The sequence below is a fragment of the Hyperoodon ampullatus genome, assembly GCF_949752795.1.
Source record: "Hyperoodon ampullatus genome assembly, chromosome: 2".
NCBI lineage: Eukaryota > Metazoa > Chordata > Mammalia > Artiodactyla > Ziphiidae > Hyperoodon > Hyperoodon ampullatus.
In genome coordinates this window covers 79,649,812-79,663,957 of record NC_136915.1, presented here as the reverse complement: position 1 = coordinate 79,663,957, position 14,146 = coordinate 79,649,812, and the positions used below count along the sequence as shown (strand labels likewise).

Sequence of the window (14,146 nt, the reverse complement as noted above, 5' to 3'; positions counted from 1 at the left end):
TCATTGTCTCTCTCCCTCAAACTATCTCTGTCTCTGTATCTCTCTCTCCCCCATCTCTCTTTTTTCTTTCTTTCTCCCTCTCTCTTTTTTGCTTTGCAATATCTTATTGGCTTCAAACAAAACATTTTATGTTTGTCTTTCTTTGAGAGGAACTTGATCACCAATCAGGTAAGACTTTTCCTTGACGGCCTAAATTAATAAATAGGTCATTTTTGGAGGGATTAAAGATTGGAGAACTCTAAGAAAAAGATACATACAAGGAGTTTCAACAACATTCTTGTTTTTCTACTTGAGATTACATCAGGTAACAAGGAGGTGATTTCCCTTACTGAGGAAATACCTAACCTAGTTTTGTTTTAAAACACCTGAATTGTGACTCACCACCCCAGTCATATTACAGGAAGAACAAAAACAAACAAACAAAATTAGCACCCAAAGTCGGCTAGCAGAACCAAGTCACTACTCTTTCTCCCTGTGATGACTTCTTTGCCTGTTCTTTACCTCACATAACTTGCACCGATGAACTCCAGTTACACCTTGTCTTTTCTAGCTGAGGAAGTTCAGATTTTTCTGTATTAATCAGCAAGCAGTCAAATACCATCACGATGTAGAAGAGTGCAGACCATCTCAGGTCTTATACCCTCTCTGAGCAGAACGCACAGGATGTAGCAATTGAGGGGCCTGAGCCATGCTGAACTATGCTCCCCTAGGTATTTCATCATATCCATTTCCATTCTCAGTTGAAGGGAGCATTGGCATATGGCATATGGTCAAAATCTTGGACTGTTGGACGAGATACATTACCTGCAGCTTCCAAGGCATATACCTCATATCCTCTTCCCCCGTGGGCTTAAGCCTTTGGAAAGAAAAGCAAGCAATTCTCACAGGTCTTTTCTGCTTTCCCTTCTATTATATCACCACGTGAGTCAGTGAACAAAGAATTCATCATTTTTTGAAGAGAAGAACAGAAATGAGGAAAATACAAGGAGGAAGTGGAGGAAAAGAAGCTAAAAATGCTGATCTATCAGTCCACGTCCTGAAAGGACACAGATAATCCATTTAAAGGATAACTGAAGATGTTTAATGGAGGGACAATTACAAGGGCACCAGCAGGGCAAAGGGAACCAATGAAGGTACAGAGTAGCCAGAGAGTGGTAGGAACAATGGCCAGGTAGCCTTTATAACTCCTGTAGTGTGAAGAGGCAATGTGTAGATTCCAGAATGTAGCAGAGACCAGAGTTACTGGTTGGAGTTAAATGAAAGGAGATGTGACCAAAGTACAGGAACAGAGACACTGGGACACTGTGGCTCACCAAGGTGGAAGCCAGGGGAACAGGAGGCTGACTTCTGATCTCCTGCTGGTACCTCTCACTGACAAAAGTCCATCAGAAAGTGGGGGAGAAGGGAGCTCTTCAGTGGCAGATAAATATAGAAAGGTTAATAGAGCTAACATTATTTCTGGAATGTGACACAGTTTGAGCCATTAATATTAGGAGGTGAATAGGGGACACAAAGTGCTTCTTGAGAAGGTTCTGAATGTGTACAGAGGTTGGATTTTCTGTCCTTGTTGAAATGGAAGCACCTTCCTCTGAGACAGGCACTCACCTTCTGACAAGTTTACCCAAAGTAACCGCTGGGCAGCCTGGACTGTCTGCTCTTACTGTGTGCTGCTTTCTCCTCTTTCTTTGCAGGTTTCCATCTGGGCTCCACAGTGAGGTCTGAAACTAAGGGCATCTGGATGTGGTGTGTGCCCCACCCCTCCAAGGAGAGCCACACCCTGGTCCTTCTGGACACCGAGGGCCTGGGTGATGTGGAAAAGGTAAGGTGGGGAATCCTCTATGCTCTTGGTACTCCACTTTCGCCTCAATTTCCCACCTCAGTTCAACTTTTATAACATGTTCGTATAAACTGCAAATCCAATTAAGAATAATGAGGCTAAAATCTCTTACCTTGAATTTATTCTTTAATAAGATCAATACTTTCGTTATTGGGGATAGATTGCCCTATTTTTAACACTGGGGTGAAAGATACAAGTTAACAAATATTTATTGGACATCTGAATTCCAGGGCTTTTCTATCACAGTGAGTGAGGTATGGGCCCAGAGCTGAGTTGGGAAGATAAGAAATATGCAGTCTTATCAGTACAGGGAGCCATGGACAAAAAAAGTGAGACCTTACCCCAGTTGTTCAGGTTCAGGAAGACATCCTGGTGGAAGCTATAATCCATGGAATCCACTGGCTCTACAGGTTAAGGTATATGGGGTTAGAGGTAGGAATCATGAAAATATGTTTTCAGTGAATAAGCTATTTTTAAAATCTCCAGAAAAGCTTCCACTATACCAGGAACATTTTATTCTGAGTTTCAGGGCTCTGAAGATGAATCCTTCAATGAATTCTATAAAAACATGAGCTAGACCCACCATAAAAATGTAAATGGGATAATATTAGGTATTTTGTCTTCACAGTGTTACTTGCAATCAGTCTTTTCTCCTTATTTATATTAATCTGCATCTAAATTAAAGTAGTAGCAGTGAATCTTTGGCTTTCATCACTGCAGGCAAGGGTTGGGGCATGAATTAAGAAATTGTGAATTTAAAAATCCAGATTTAAAGTATTCAATAATCACCTCTGTGTGAGCCCAAGATGGTCTACTGATTCCTACTAGATTTTAGTTTGTATAATCTTCTTCTTTTTATCTAACTGCATTTGTCAAGGAACTAAAGCACACCAAATTGCAAACTGATAGAGCAGAACTACTTGCTGTCCTTACTACATGTAGTGTATTTTGGTAGTATATATAATCTATTCCAAAGTCACTCATGACTTGTCCTGAATCTCATTTTCATCCTCATCATCTATTACCACATGGGTAACCACTACTTCAGTCAAACAAAGTAACCTTGTAATACCTCTATATGACCACACTTTCTGGCAATTGTGATCGGCTTCTGTGGGTCCTTCTACCTGCATGATCCCTATAGCTCCACAAATCCACATTCTGTCAATTCTTTAAAGCCCAACTATTTTCGTCTTAATACCATCGTATCACTGTCAGACATATTCACTTCTTGCTCTGAATGCACAGAGTACTTTTTCTATTTTTTTGGAATTGCCCCTTTGTCTTTTACATTATAATATTTGGTTCCATGCCTGGCGGTTTATCATCTTGAATGTATTTATATGTTCCCAGGTATATCTGCCCCTCCATCTCTCTAGGGCAGGGACTCTCATATGAAACTCTATATCCACACAAGCAGATGCAGTATCTGCTGTTTTCTAAATGCACAATGAATAGATGATGAATTTAATTGAATAGCACTAGTCCCTAATATAGCCCATGATCAAGAAAAAAAGTGCAAAGGAATCATGGCCCACTTATTACTGCATAACTTCTGTGTTCCAGGCACTGTATTAAACAGTTGACACATTTCACGTTGCTCACTTCTGTTAACAGCTAATGAAACTGAGGCCCTGAGAGGTGTCAGTGTCAACACCAAAAAGATTTGCATTTAACACTGTCTTGAAAATTTATGTTATTTGCCTTACTATTGAGTTACAGGACAGCTATTTTAGTAAATGAACAACTGAATGAGAAAATGAGGAGGAGTGTCCTCAGTCCCCTGCTGCAATGTACTTTCTAGGGTGACTCCAAGAATGACTCGTGGATCTTTGCCCTGGCCGTGCTTCTGAGCAGCATCTTTGTCTACAACAGCATGAACACCATCAACCACCAGGCCCTGGAGCAGCTGCAGTATCCTTCCAGGAACTGAACCACCATGTTTCATTGAGTTTATGGGAATAGCAACTGACACTGTTTCTTCTTTCCCATGACTCCTTTCTCATGGCTGATGAGAAGGGAAATTGGAGCAAAAAGGAATGTTGATAAAACTTGTTTGGGGTTGAGATCTGGAAATTGTGTTGGAGGGCACTTCTCATTCTTTAGCTAAGATCCCAGCTATGTGACTGAACTAACAGAGCTAATCAGGACAACATCCTCTGCCAGCTCTGATGAAGTACAGGACTCAGCCGAGTTTGTGAGTTTCTTTCCAGACTTTGTTTGGGCTGTACGGGATTTCATGCTGGAGCTGGAGTTAGATGGATACCCCATCACTGAAGATGAGTACCTGGAGAATGCCTTGAAGTTGATTCCAGGTACCAGAGCAGGGCCAGGGTGGTGGAAGGTTTAGTAGGAGATGGGATCAACAGAGCTCTGACATTCAGCACTTGATGTCAATCTTGATTTGGGGTTGGATTGAGGCCATGCTAATGGTGCTTGGTGAATGACTGGTGGGTGTGGCTTCAGTCATTGTTGTTACTGGGAAAACCCCAGTGACCAGAGCTTAAGCTCACAGAGGAAATTTATACTCCAATATTACACCAAATGATTTTAGAAAAATGGACACCATGGGAAAAAAAGGCTCACATACTTATATTACATATTAAGTCTAAGTGCTTCTCCTTTCCTATTTGAGAAATATAATCCGTCAAATTGGAATTACAGAATCACAAGATAAACAAAAGCACTAATTTTTTAAATACCTTTAACACAGTGTATCTTACCAGCATACGTAGCTACATCCTTCATATTGATAGATAGGCTATTTATACAATAAAGAGTTCAGAAAAAAAAGCACTGCCATGTCCTTCCAGTAAGACTGTCAGATCCTTAATATGTTCTTCCTCATAGTATCACAGTCTTCATTCTAGAACCTAACACCATATATGTCATGTTAATATAATAAATTAGTTACTCAGATTATTTTAGCAGAGAGGATAATGGGTGGTACCTAGAAGCAATATTCATTTTTTAATTTAATCATTTATTCATTGTTTCAATAAATATTTGTTGAACTACTGATATATGCCCAGAATCCCTTTGTATGATAGTCACATCCAATGTAAAATGACGCAGAGGATGGATGAGGTCTCCTAGTTTCATTTAGGCTAACCTTACCATGAGATGGTGTATGCTAAAGTAATCTCCAAACACATTTATAGTATGTGTACATTTTTACTCTGATACATAAATCTCCTCTTTACTGTCCTGAGTATCATTTGTCTTCCACGGGTTATTTTCTCAGCAATATCATAAATATTTTTATGTCTACCATTACATTACTGACATTACATTACATTACATGCCATTTCCGACATGGGGACTATAACGTCAGAAAAATATTTCTGACAATTTCTTGGATTAATCTATCATTCAAGAAACATCTAATAAATAGTTGATCCACTGCATGCCATGGAAGGGTAAGGAAAATAATCAGTAGTTTCTTCACTTGGAATGGATTCCTCCCCTGCCTCCTCAGAAGTACTTCCTTCACTCTTAGCTCTGTACAAAAATAAAGCGGGAGGAGGGGGATTTTCCATGTCCTGAATAGATTAGCATAAGGTTGATTTGCATGATCCAGTAATAGGAGATACACAGGCACAGTAGTTACAGTGATGCAAAGATCCACAGAAATGAAAGTCCTCAGCCCTCTCACCTGAAGGCTGTTCCTTCAGTGATTGCTTTCTTTCCACTCCTGCAGGCAAGAATCCCCAAATCCGGGCTTCCCTGGTGGCGCAGTGGTTGAGAGTCCGCCTGCCGATGCAGGGGACACGGGTTCGCGTCCCGGTCTGGGAGGAACCCGCATGCCGCGGAGTGGCTGGGCTCGTGAGCCATGGCTGCTGGGCCTGCGCGTCCGGAGCCTGTGCTCCGCAGCGGGAGAGGCCACAACAGCGAGAGGCCCACATACTGCAAAAATAAATCAAAAAAAAAAGAATCCCCAAATCCAAAATTCCAACATGCCCAGAGAATGTATCAGGAAGTTTTTTCCAAAAAGAAAGTGCTTTGTCTTTGACCGGCCTACAAGTGACAAAGAATTATTACTCCATGTTGAGGAAGTGTCAGATAACCAACTGGATAAGAATTTCCTGAGGCAATCAAAAAATTTCTGCTCATATATCTTTACCCATGCAAAGCCCAAGACCCTAAGAGAAAGAATCACTGTCACAGGGGGAGGTGAGTCTCCTTTGCTACAGCATGTCTCTCTGTGGTTCAGTGTGTGTGATGAAGTTGTGATTGCACTCTGGGTTTGTCAGCAAACAAACTGACTGTGATTTCTTCTCTGTGTAACTTGGAAAGATGTATGTTCATGCAACACATGTAAATGCATGTTTCTTCATTAAAAGAAACTTATGTAAGGCTACCAAATCTCATGAAATTATTACACTAATGATGTAAGTTAAAGATTGAAATCTTCATGGTGATGAGGTGTCTGATGGGATAAGTGTTTCGAGTGAGGATATGTAAGATATTTTGTGAATTTACATGAATCGGAAAATAAATAGTAGTCCACGAATCCATGTAAGCTCATTGAGAGTCTAAGAAACAAATGTAAATACAATCTTATGTACAGGGCTGGCTTCACGGACATGAAACCTGGACAGTCACAGTGTAATGTGCTGAGATGGGCCCTGCTTGGTTTAATGTTTGTGTCACTGTCCTGAAATTCTTGATGACATTTTCATCAAGACATTTTCATTTACAAATAGTGCCCACAAGTAATGTAATTTACTTACAGGTTTATTTTATAAAAATGGGAAAAGTGTTCTGGGAGACCCTTGAGCATATCGTTTGAAATCATTCGGCTAATATTGTAATGGGATGAATTTGAGAACCATAAAAGGTAGAGTGAATAGGAGACACAGTGATGTTATTATAAAGAAGTGGATTCATAGAACAAAAAGGAGGAGGCTACAAGAATGAAGAAAATGAGGAGAAGCATAGATAGAAGAAAAGAAAACTTCAAATTCAATAAAATTTTAGTGATTTTTAGAATGCTAATCTCTAAAGCTATTAAAACAGGTGAGAATTCTCTCTCCATTTCATAAATATCATGTCTCATTCAGGGTTGGGGACACTGGTGGTGACCTACATAGATGCCATCAACAGTGGAGGAGTTCCTTGTTTGGAGAACGCAGTGATAACTCTGGCCGAGCGTGAGAACTCAGCGGCTGTGCAGAAGGCAGCCCACCACTACAGTGAGAAGATGGCCCAGCGACTGAGGCTCCCCACGGACACGCTCCAGGAGCTTCTGGAGGTGCACGCAGCCTGTGAGATGGAAGCCATTGCAGTCTTCATGGGGCGCTCCTTCAAGGATGACAAGCAGATGTTCCAGAAGGAGCTGGTGGTAATGTGCCCTGGAATATATCCTTCCTGATTCCTTTCTTCTGGAATGATACCTAGACTCCCCCTTTTGACAACATGGTTCATGTGCTTCTCATCATATAAGGAGTTTAGATTCTAGTGAGTGATAGGGCTCTACAGGCTACAGTCCATCTCTTTTCTAAAAGTTGGGCTTTTAGTTTCTGTTGTGGCAATACAAATTACACTGTGCTTAGCAGCTTGAAACAACACACATCTATTAGCTTATAGTTCTTCAGGTCAGATACCAGCCCAGGGTCTATGGGTATTCTGCTCTGTGTACCATAGCTGAAAACAAGGTTCAAGTGGGCTTAGTACGCACATGGTGGCTCTGGGGAACCCCCCTCCATCTTCAACCCAGCAGTGGTGCACTGTTTCCTTCTTTTGTTTCTAATCTCTCCGACTACCTCTTCTGCCACCAACTGGAGAAAACATCTTTTAAGGGGCTTGTGATTAGGTAAGGCCCACCTAGATAATCTCCATTTCTTAAAGTCAACCTGTTCCATGTAATATAGTCTAAACACAGAATAATTGTTCAGCATCTTCGCAAGTCTAGGAACTATGCGGAGTGTGGACACCAGCACAGAGAACTCTTGGAGATCATAATTCTGCTTACCATTGGCACCTTCACTGAAAGTTTGACTTTCAGTCTCCCTTGACCATCCTATAATTTACAAAGATCTCTTAGTACATACAGAGTAAAACCAGCTCAATTGTAATTTATAAGTACAAGCAAAAAATTTCTATTCCTATAATTTCACACACTGAAATCCTCAATGAAACAAAAATTCAAAAAGAGTTCAAAACTCTGTTCAGTGTATACTTAATTCAGTAGTAGGAAGTTGATTTGCTATGTACATATTTTTATCCATAGCACCCAAGTTTGAACAGGAAACCCTACTTCCATTCATAATTGTACTTTCATTGCTCATTGTTGATGGATGGATCACTATTAGTGCTACTACTGTTAAAGTAGTAGTTTGCCTCTGCCAACCCCATCATTGCACAGATGTTGAGACTGAGCCCAGGGGATTTAAGGGACTTCATACAAATCACACAAAGAGTTTGTCAGAACTGGAACTAAAACTAGACTCCTGACTGCACATCTATTATTCTGTGTCTCATGTACCTGATGCTGTCAGACTACTTCTTCCAGGAGGATCACAGTTGGACCTTCCCTCTAACAGCTTCTTTCTGTTGGATTTCCCCATATTTCCCTGGCAGGACATCATGGAGAAAAAGAAGGATGTTTTCATGATCCAAAATAAAGAGGCCTCTGTCAAATATTGTCAGGCTGAGCTTAAGAAGCTTTCAGAATCCTTGATGACAAGTATTTCAGAAGGAACTTTCTTTGTCCCTGGAGGACACAGTCTCTACTTAGAAGCAAGGAGCAAGTTTGAACAGGACTATAAACTGGTTCCCAGGAAAGGAGTTAAGGTGAGGATTAATGGGAGTGGGGAAGAACAGAAGATTGGAGTCAGAGGGTCTTTGTTGGTTCATTTGGTTGCCAGGTCCTGCTTTGTGCAGAGGCTGCTGGTCACAAGGAGGCTGACTGTGGAACCCCGGGGGGCTCTGGGTCTAGTGCTGCATTTCTGGTGAGCGAAGTAAGTGTCCAGGAGACCCCAGGACTGTTGCCTGCCCACTGGTGAGTGAGGCCAGGTCCTAGGGCTAGTGCGAGCTTTCTGGAGGACAGAGCTAGATCCTGGAGTCCGGTTGCAGGGCCCAGGAGTCCCAGAGCATGTGTTGGATCACAGTTGGGTACAGCCAGTTGGGCTGCTGGATCTGGGGTGTCTTGAAACTTCTGTTAGCCTCATGTTTGTCCAGGCCTGAGCCCAGCTGGTCCCAAGGCAGGATATAGCCTGCTAGTGGGTGGGCTGGCCCTGCAGATTGTGAAACTGAGGTTTTATTGTGACTGGTATCTTCCCCCTGGTGTGTAGAGCTGGGTCCCAGTATCTCTGGCTAAAGGGCCCTGGGAGTTTCAGGTCTAATGCCTGTGCCCTGGTGAGTGGTACCAGGTCCCTGGCCCTCTGGTGGGCAAGGCCATGTCCAGAGGTGACAGTGGGCTCAGGTGGTCTGCTGGTGGATGTGGCTCTGTCCATGCCCAGTTAGTTGCTTAGCCTGAAGCATCCCAGCACTGGCGCCTGCAGACCACTGGACCAGGGCAGGGCTGGGCCTTGGGGCTCATAAGCTAGGGGGAATATTCCAAAATGGCTAATGCCAGCACCAATGTCCATGTGGTAGAAGGAGCTCCCAAAAGTGGCTGCTGCCAGTGTCTATGTCTCTGGGGTGAGCTGCAGTTGCCTTCTGCCTCTCTAGGAGACTCTCCAGGGTCAGCAGGTAGGTCTGACGCAGGCTCCTATCAAATTGCTGCTTCTTCTCTGTGTCTCAGAGCATGTGAGATTTAGAGTGCACCCTCTGAGGGTTAAGACTTTATTTCCCCAAGCCCTCTGGGACACCTGAAAGTTAGCCCCACTGGCTTTCAGAGCCAAAGGCTCTGGAGGATTGTCTTCCTGGTGCTGGATCCCTGGCTTCGGCACCCAGCATGGAGCTCGGACCTCTCATTTCTCTGGGAGAACCTCTGAGGTTGTACTCATTCTCTTGATTGTGAATAACCTACCCGGAGGTATGGAATTTGACTATATTGAGACTCCACCCCTCCTACCCATCTCACTGTGGTTCCTTCTTTATATCTTCAGTTGTAGGAGATCTTTTCTGATAGGTTCCGTCTTTTCCACCAATGGTTGTTCTGCAAATAGTTGTGACTTCAGTGTGCCTGTGAGAGGAGGAGAGCTCAGGATCTTTCTGCTCTACCATATTGCCAAGATAATCAATTTAGTCCTCAAAAAAATGAATTAGGTACTGCTGTCATCCCCACTATAAAACTGAGAAATATGAGGTGTGGAAAATTTACTAAGTTGCCTAAGATCACACAGTCATCAAGTGGTAGTGCTGATAGGGCAAATGTAAGGTCTTGGCAGTCATTCAAAACTCAGAATAAAGCTTAGGAAAGCTTCCTGGAAGAGGAGATAAAAGCTACAAGTTGAAGTATCCATAAATGAAATCGTAATAAAGAAAGAGTAGATGAGCATTAGTCGGAAGAAAAACAATGTGCAGATATAGGAGTTGCACAAAATGGAGGGTGGGTGTTTGTAGAATTGCACATAATTCTGGCGTCTGTAACCATTTTGGGATCCTACAAAGGATGGAGAACTTAAAGGGTCCAGTCTGTAGGTTTATTGAACAATAATTTCCTCAGCAAGACACTACCTCTTTGCTGCCTGACAAGTCTTTGCTTCTTGTTGTGTCCTCAGGCAAATGATGTCCTCCAGAGCTTCCTGCAGTCCCAGGCAGGAGTAGAGGAAGCCATCCTGCACGCAGACAAAGCCCTCACTAATGGGGACAAGGCCATGGCAGGTACAGGGGAAGGCTGAGCCCACAAAGGGAAAGATGGCTCTTGTGCTTCCCTTTGTCAGGTGTGAAAACAAACACTTACTCACACGGGAGCTTCCTCTCCTTCTGTGGAGCCTCTCTGCTACATCTGGAAATAACCAGGGGAGTTTGGGTTGCATGTACATCCAATCAGTGCCTTTGCATCACATGTTGAAGCATGTTTCCTGATGTGGTAGTAGGAATATTCAGATTCCTTCCCACCATTTTAAAGTCATTTTATCTCTGAGCTAAGGAAGTGACAGCTCAGCATAACTGTTATATTCTTCCCTCTTTAAAACTCATGTGAAACAGTTGAGTGTGCCAAGAAGCATGCAGCTGAGAGGGAACAGCAGCTGCTAAGAGAGAAACAGAATGAAGAGGAGCAAAAAATGGCAGCACAAGAGAGAAGCTTCAAGGAAAACATGACCCAACTGGAAGAGAACTTGGATAGGGAAAGAGAAAACCTTCTAAGAGAGCAGGAAACAATGCTGAACCACAAGCTGAAGGTAAGTCTGGATGGGCCTGGGCAGGGCCTGATGGACAAAATGCTAGCCTCTCAGGAATAAAGGAACAGAAATTTGACCTTAAGTCAGATCCCAGAGGGAAATCCAAAGACGTATGATTCTCTGTAACGTCAAAGAGATGTGGATCGTGCTGAAGACTTACCTCTGTAAGACTCAGCACCTTCTGTAGTGTTAGGGTTTGGAGCATACAAATAACATGGCCCAGGCCCCTGGACTGCTGTTTGTGGTGATTATAGGCTCGCATTTGCCCCCAAGTGAATAGAACCTCAGTCCTAGAGTCCTTAGAAATTTTGGTACAACCATCAGAGACCTGGAATAGTTCCATCTGCGCTTGAAAGTATCAGATTGTGCCTGGTATGAAATACTGGATTCTGAAAGCTCTAAAATTTGCTGCATTCATTTCCAGGTCTGCCTGATTCATTTTAAATACCTAGAGTAAATGCATTCTTTGTCTCAACCTGGAGTTTGATAGACAGTGTCCTAAAGAGAGTCAGCAGTGCCATTTTTGTGACATATGTGTGGTCATCCTACCTCAATGAAACTGACAAATATTTAGAATTCACCTACATTCCCTCCCAAAGTGCATTATTAGGACTGGAACACAGTCCTGGGGTAGTTTTCAGGTCTGACCTAGGCCCATCTTTTCTGTGCCCAGGGAGACGGTGTTGAGGGAACATGGGAAGCTCTAAACCCTGGATGCTCTCACTACCCAAGTCCAAACATTTGCAAATATTAGACAAATGTCAAAAAGCATCTAAGGTATTATAGAAATAGGCACACATACTTATCTGCTGTAGGTGTTTGATACAAAATCTTCATTTGGGCTATTTTCAAAAGGAACTCTCTCCTTTTTACAGATGCAAGAAGAACTACTTACAGAAAGATTTAAAAACGAAGCTGAAGAGTTAAATAAAGAGATAGATCAACTAAAAGAACACATTGAGAAAATTAAAAATAATAAGTTCATAAAGGTTTCAGAGGTCCTTGATATGGCTAGCATGGCATTAGTTGCAGTACTACCTGGGGGTTATAAAGCACTTGGTATGGGAGTGAAACTTCTCAGTGATGCTATGAAAAGGGTTGAGAATCCCTATTAAGTATATCTTGAAAGGCTTCTTATGTTTTAATAGTGTAACACTGTAGTTCATTTTTAAAATATGTTGTCATGACAGTTTTGTTGAAGAGGAGTTTAAAAATAAAAACTGATTACCAAAGAATTACCAAAGTGATTACCAGGGCCTGAAATGCAAAAAAACAAACAATTTTGAGAATTAGTTAAGTTAAAGAAATGGAAAACAAGTTGGAGGATAATGATTAATTATAGAAAAGTGTTAAGAAGAGCAAAAAAACAAATGGTAAGAGGAAGAACACTCGCAATCTATGATACAGTCATGGAGATCAATTCATTAAATTATAAGGAGCCCATATAAATCAGTGAGGAAAGAGCAACAAACACAATTTTTTAAATGTGTGAAAATATACCAAGAGAATAAATGTGTTTAACTTTACTGATTATAAGTGATGTACAAGGTAAAATTAGGAGGTACCTGTGTCACCTTTCAGATGGGCCAGGAAGTACAGTTTGGACAGGGCACTAGCTAGCAAGAGGTCCAGGAAGTTGGCAGTCTCTGATATTTGCTAGGGAGAGTGCAAACTGATGCAAATACATACCAAAAATTTAAATGCAAATACTGCTGATACAAAAGTCCACATTTAGGAATTTATCTTACAGATTTATTTACCCAAGTTGAAAATGGCTTATGTAGTAGTATATTTGTTGAAGGATTGTTGTAATTCCAGAAGATTGGAAACAACTTTCAAGTCTCTGTGTCACATACTTGTGAAGTAAATCCTGAGACACACTTACAAAGAAATACTCTACAGTCACTGAAATGGAAAGGGCAACTCTTATTTGTGCTAACATGAGAAAATCTCAAGATGCAGAAAGTGTGTATATATTACCAATTTAAAAAAATAATGAGGGGGCTTCCCTGGGGGTGCAGTGGTTGAGAGTCCGCCTGCCAATGCAGGGGACATGGGTTCGTGCCCCGGTCCGGGAAGATCCCACATGCCGCGGAGCGGCTAGGCCTGTGAGCCATGGCCGCTGAGCCTGCGCGTCTGGAGCCTGTGCTCCGCAATGGGAGAGGCCACAACAGTGAGAGGCCCGCGTATCAAAAATCAATAAATAAATAAATAAATGCATATATTATCATCTATCTTTGGAAAATACAAAAGAAATTGGTATCCATGAACACAACAGGAATGGACCTGCATATTTGAGGTAAGACATGAGAGGATAACTAACTTTGCATGACACATTCTTCTGTGCCTTTTATATTTTGTATGAATTCTTGCTTATTGAAACATAAATAAATAGTTATTAAAATTAAAATCAGAAATAATAATACATGGAATGCAAAAGTGCTCATAACAGGATGAAAGTTTTTTATTTACATTTATTTTATTATTTATTTATTTTGCCTGCACCAGGTCTTAGTTGCAGCATGCAGGATATTTATTTATTTATTTATTTATGGCTGCGTTGGGTCTTCATTGCCGTGCGCGAGATTTCTCTAGTTGTGGTGAGTGGGGACTACTCTTAGTTGCGGTGTGTGTGCTTCTCATTGTGGTGGCTTCTCTTGTTGCGGAGCACGGGCTCTAGGCACGCGGGCTTCAGTAGTTGAGGCACATGGGCTCAGTAGTTGTGGCTCCAAGGCTCTAGAGTGCAGGCTCAGTAGTTGTGGCACACGGGCTTAGTTGCTCCTCGGCATGTGGGATCTTCCCAGACCAGGGCTCGAACCAGTGTCCCCTGCATTGGCAGGTGGATTCTTAAGCACTGTGCCACCAGGGAAGTCCCAGGATGAAAGTATTAAACACTACTAGAAATAACATGCCAGCTCAACAGGAAAAATCTACTTATTACAGCCAGAAACAAAAAGTATAAGATGTGCATCCTAATTTTCTTGTCATTTGGGGCTTTTGGTAAGGCCTGGAAATT

General features: G+C 42.0%; 1 protein-coding gene across 1 annotated transcript; it reads left to right on the top strand.

The window, feature by feature from the left end:
- Positions 1-1,723: 1,723 nt before the first annotated feature.
- Positions 1,724-12,245, top strand: LOC307068695 (guanylate-binding protein 7-like; the record flags this gene model as incomplete). The annotated part of the gene is made up of 9 exons (XM_079726720.1): positions 1,724-1,819; positions 3,642-3,751; positions 3,956-4,152; positions 5,729-6,010; positions 6,901-7,181; positions 8,420-8,632; positions 10,507-10,609; positions 10,937-11,130; positions 12,006-12,245. The coding sequence occupies exons 1-9, from the start codon at positions 1,739-1,741 to the stop codon at positions 12,243-12,245; spliced, it is 1,701 nt and encodes a 566-aa protein (XP_079582846.1). The 5' UTR covers positions 1,724-1,738.
- Positions 12,246-14,146: the final 1,901 nt, after the last annotated feature.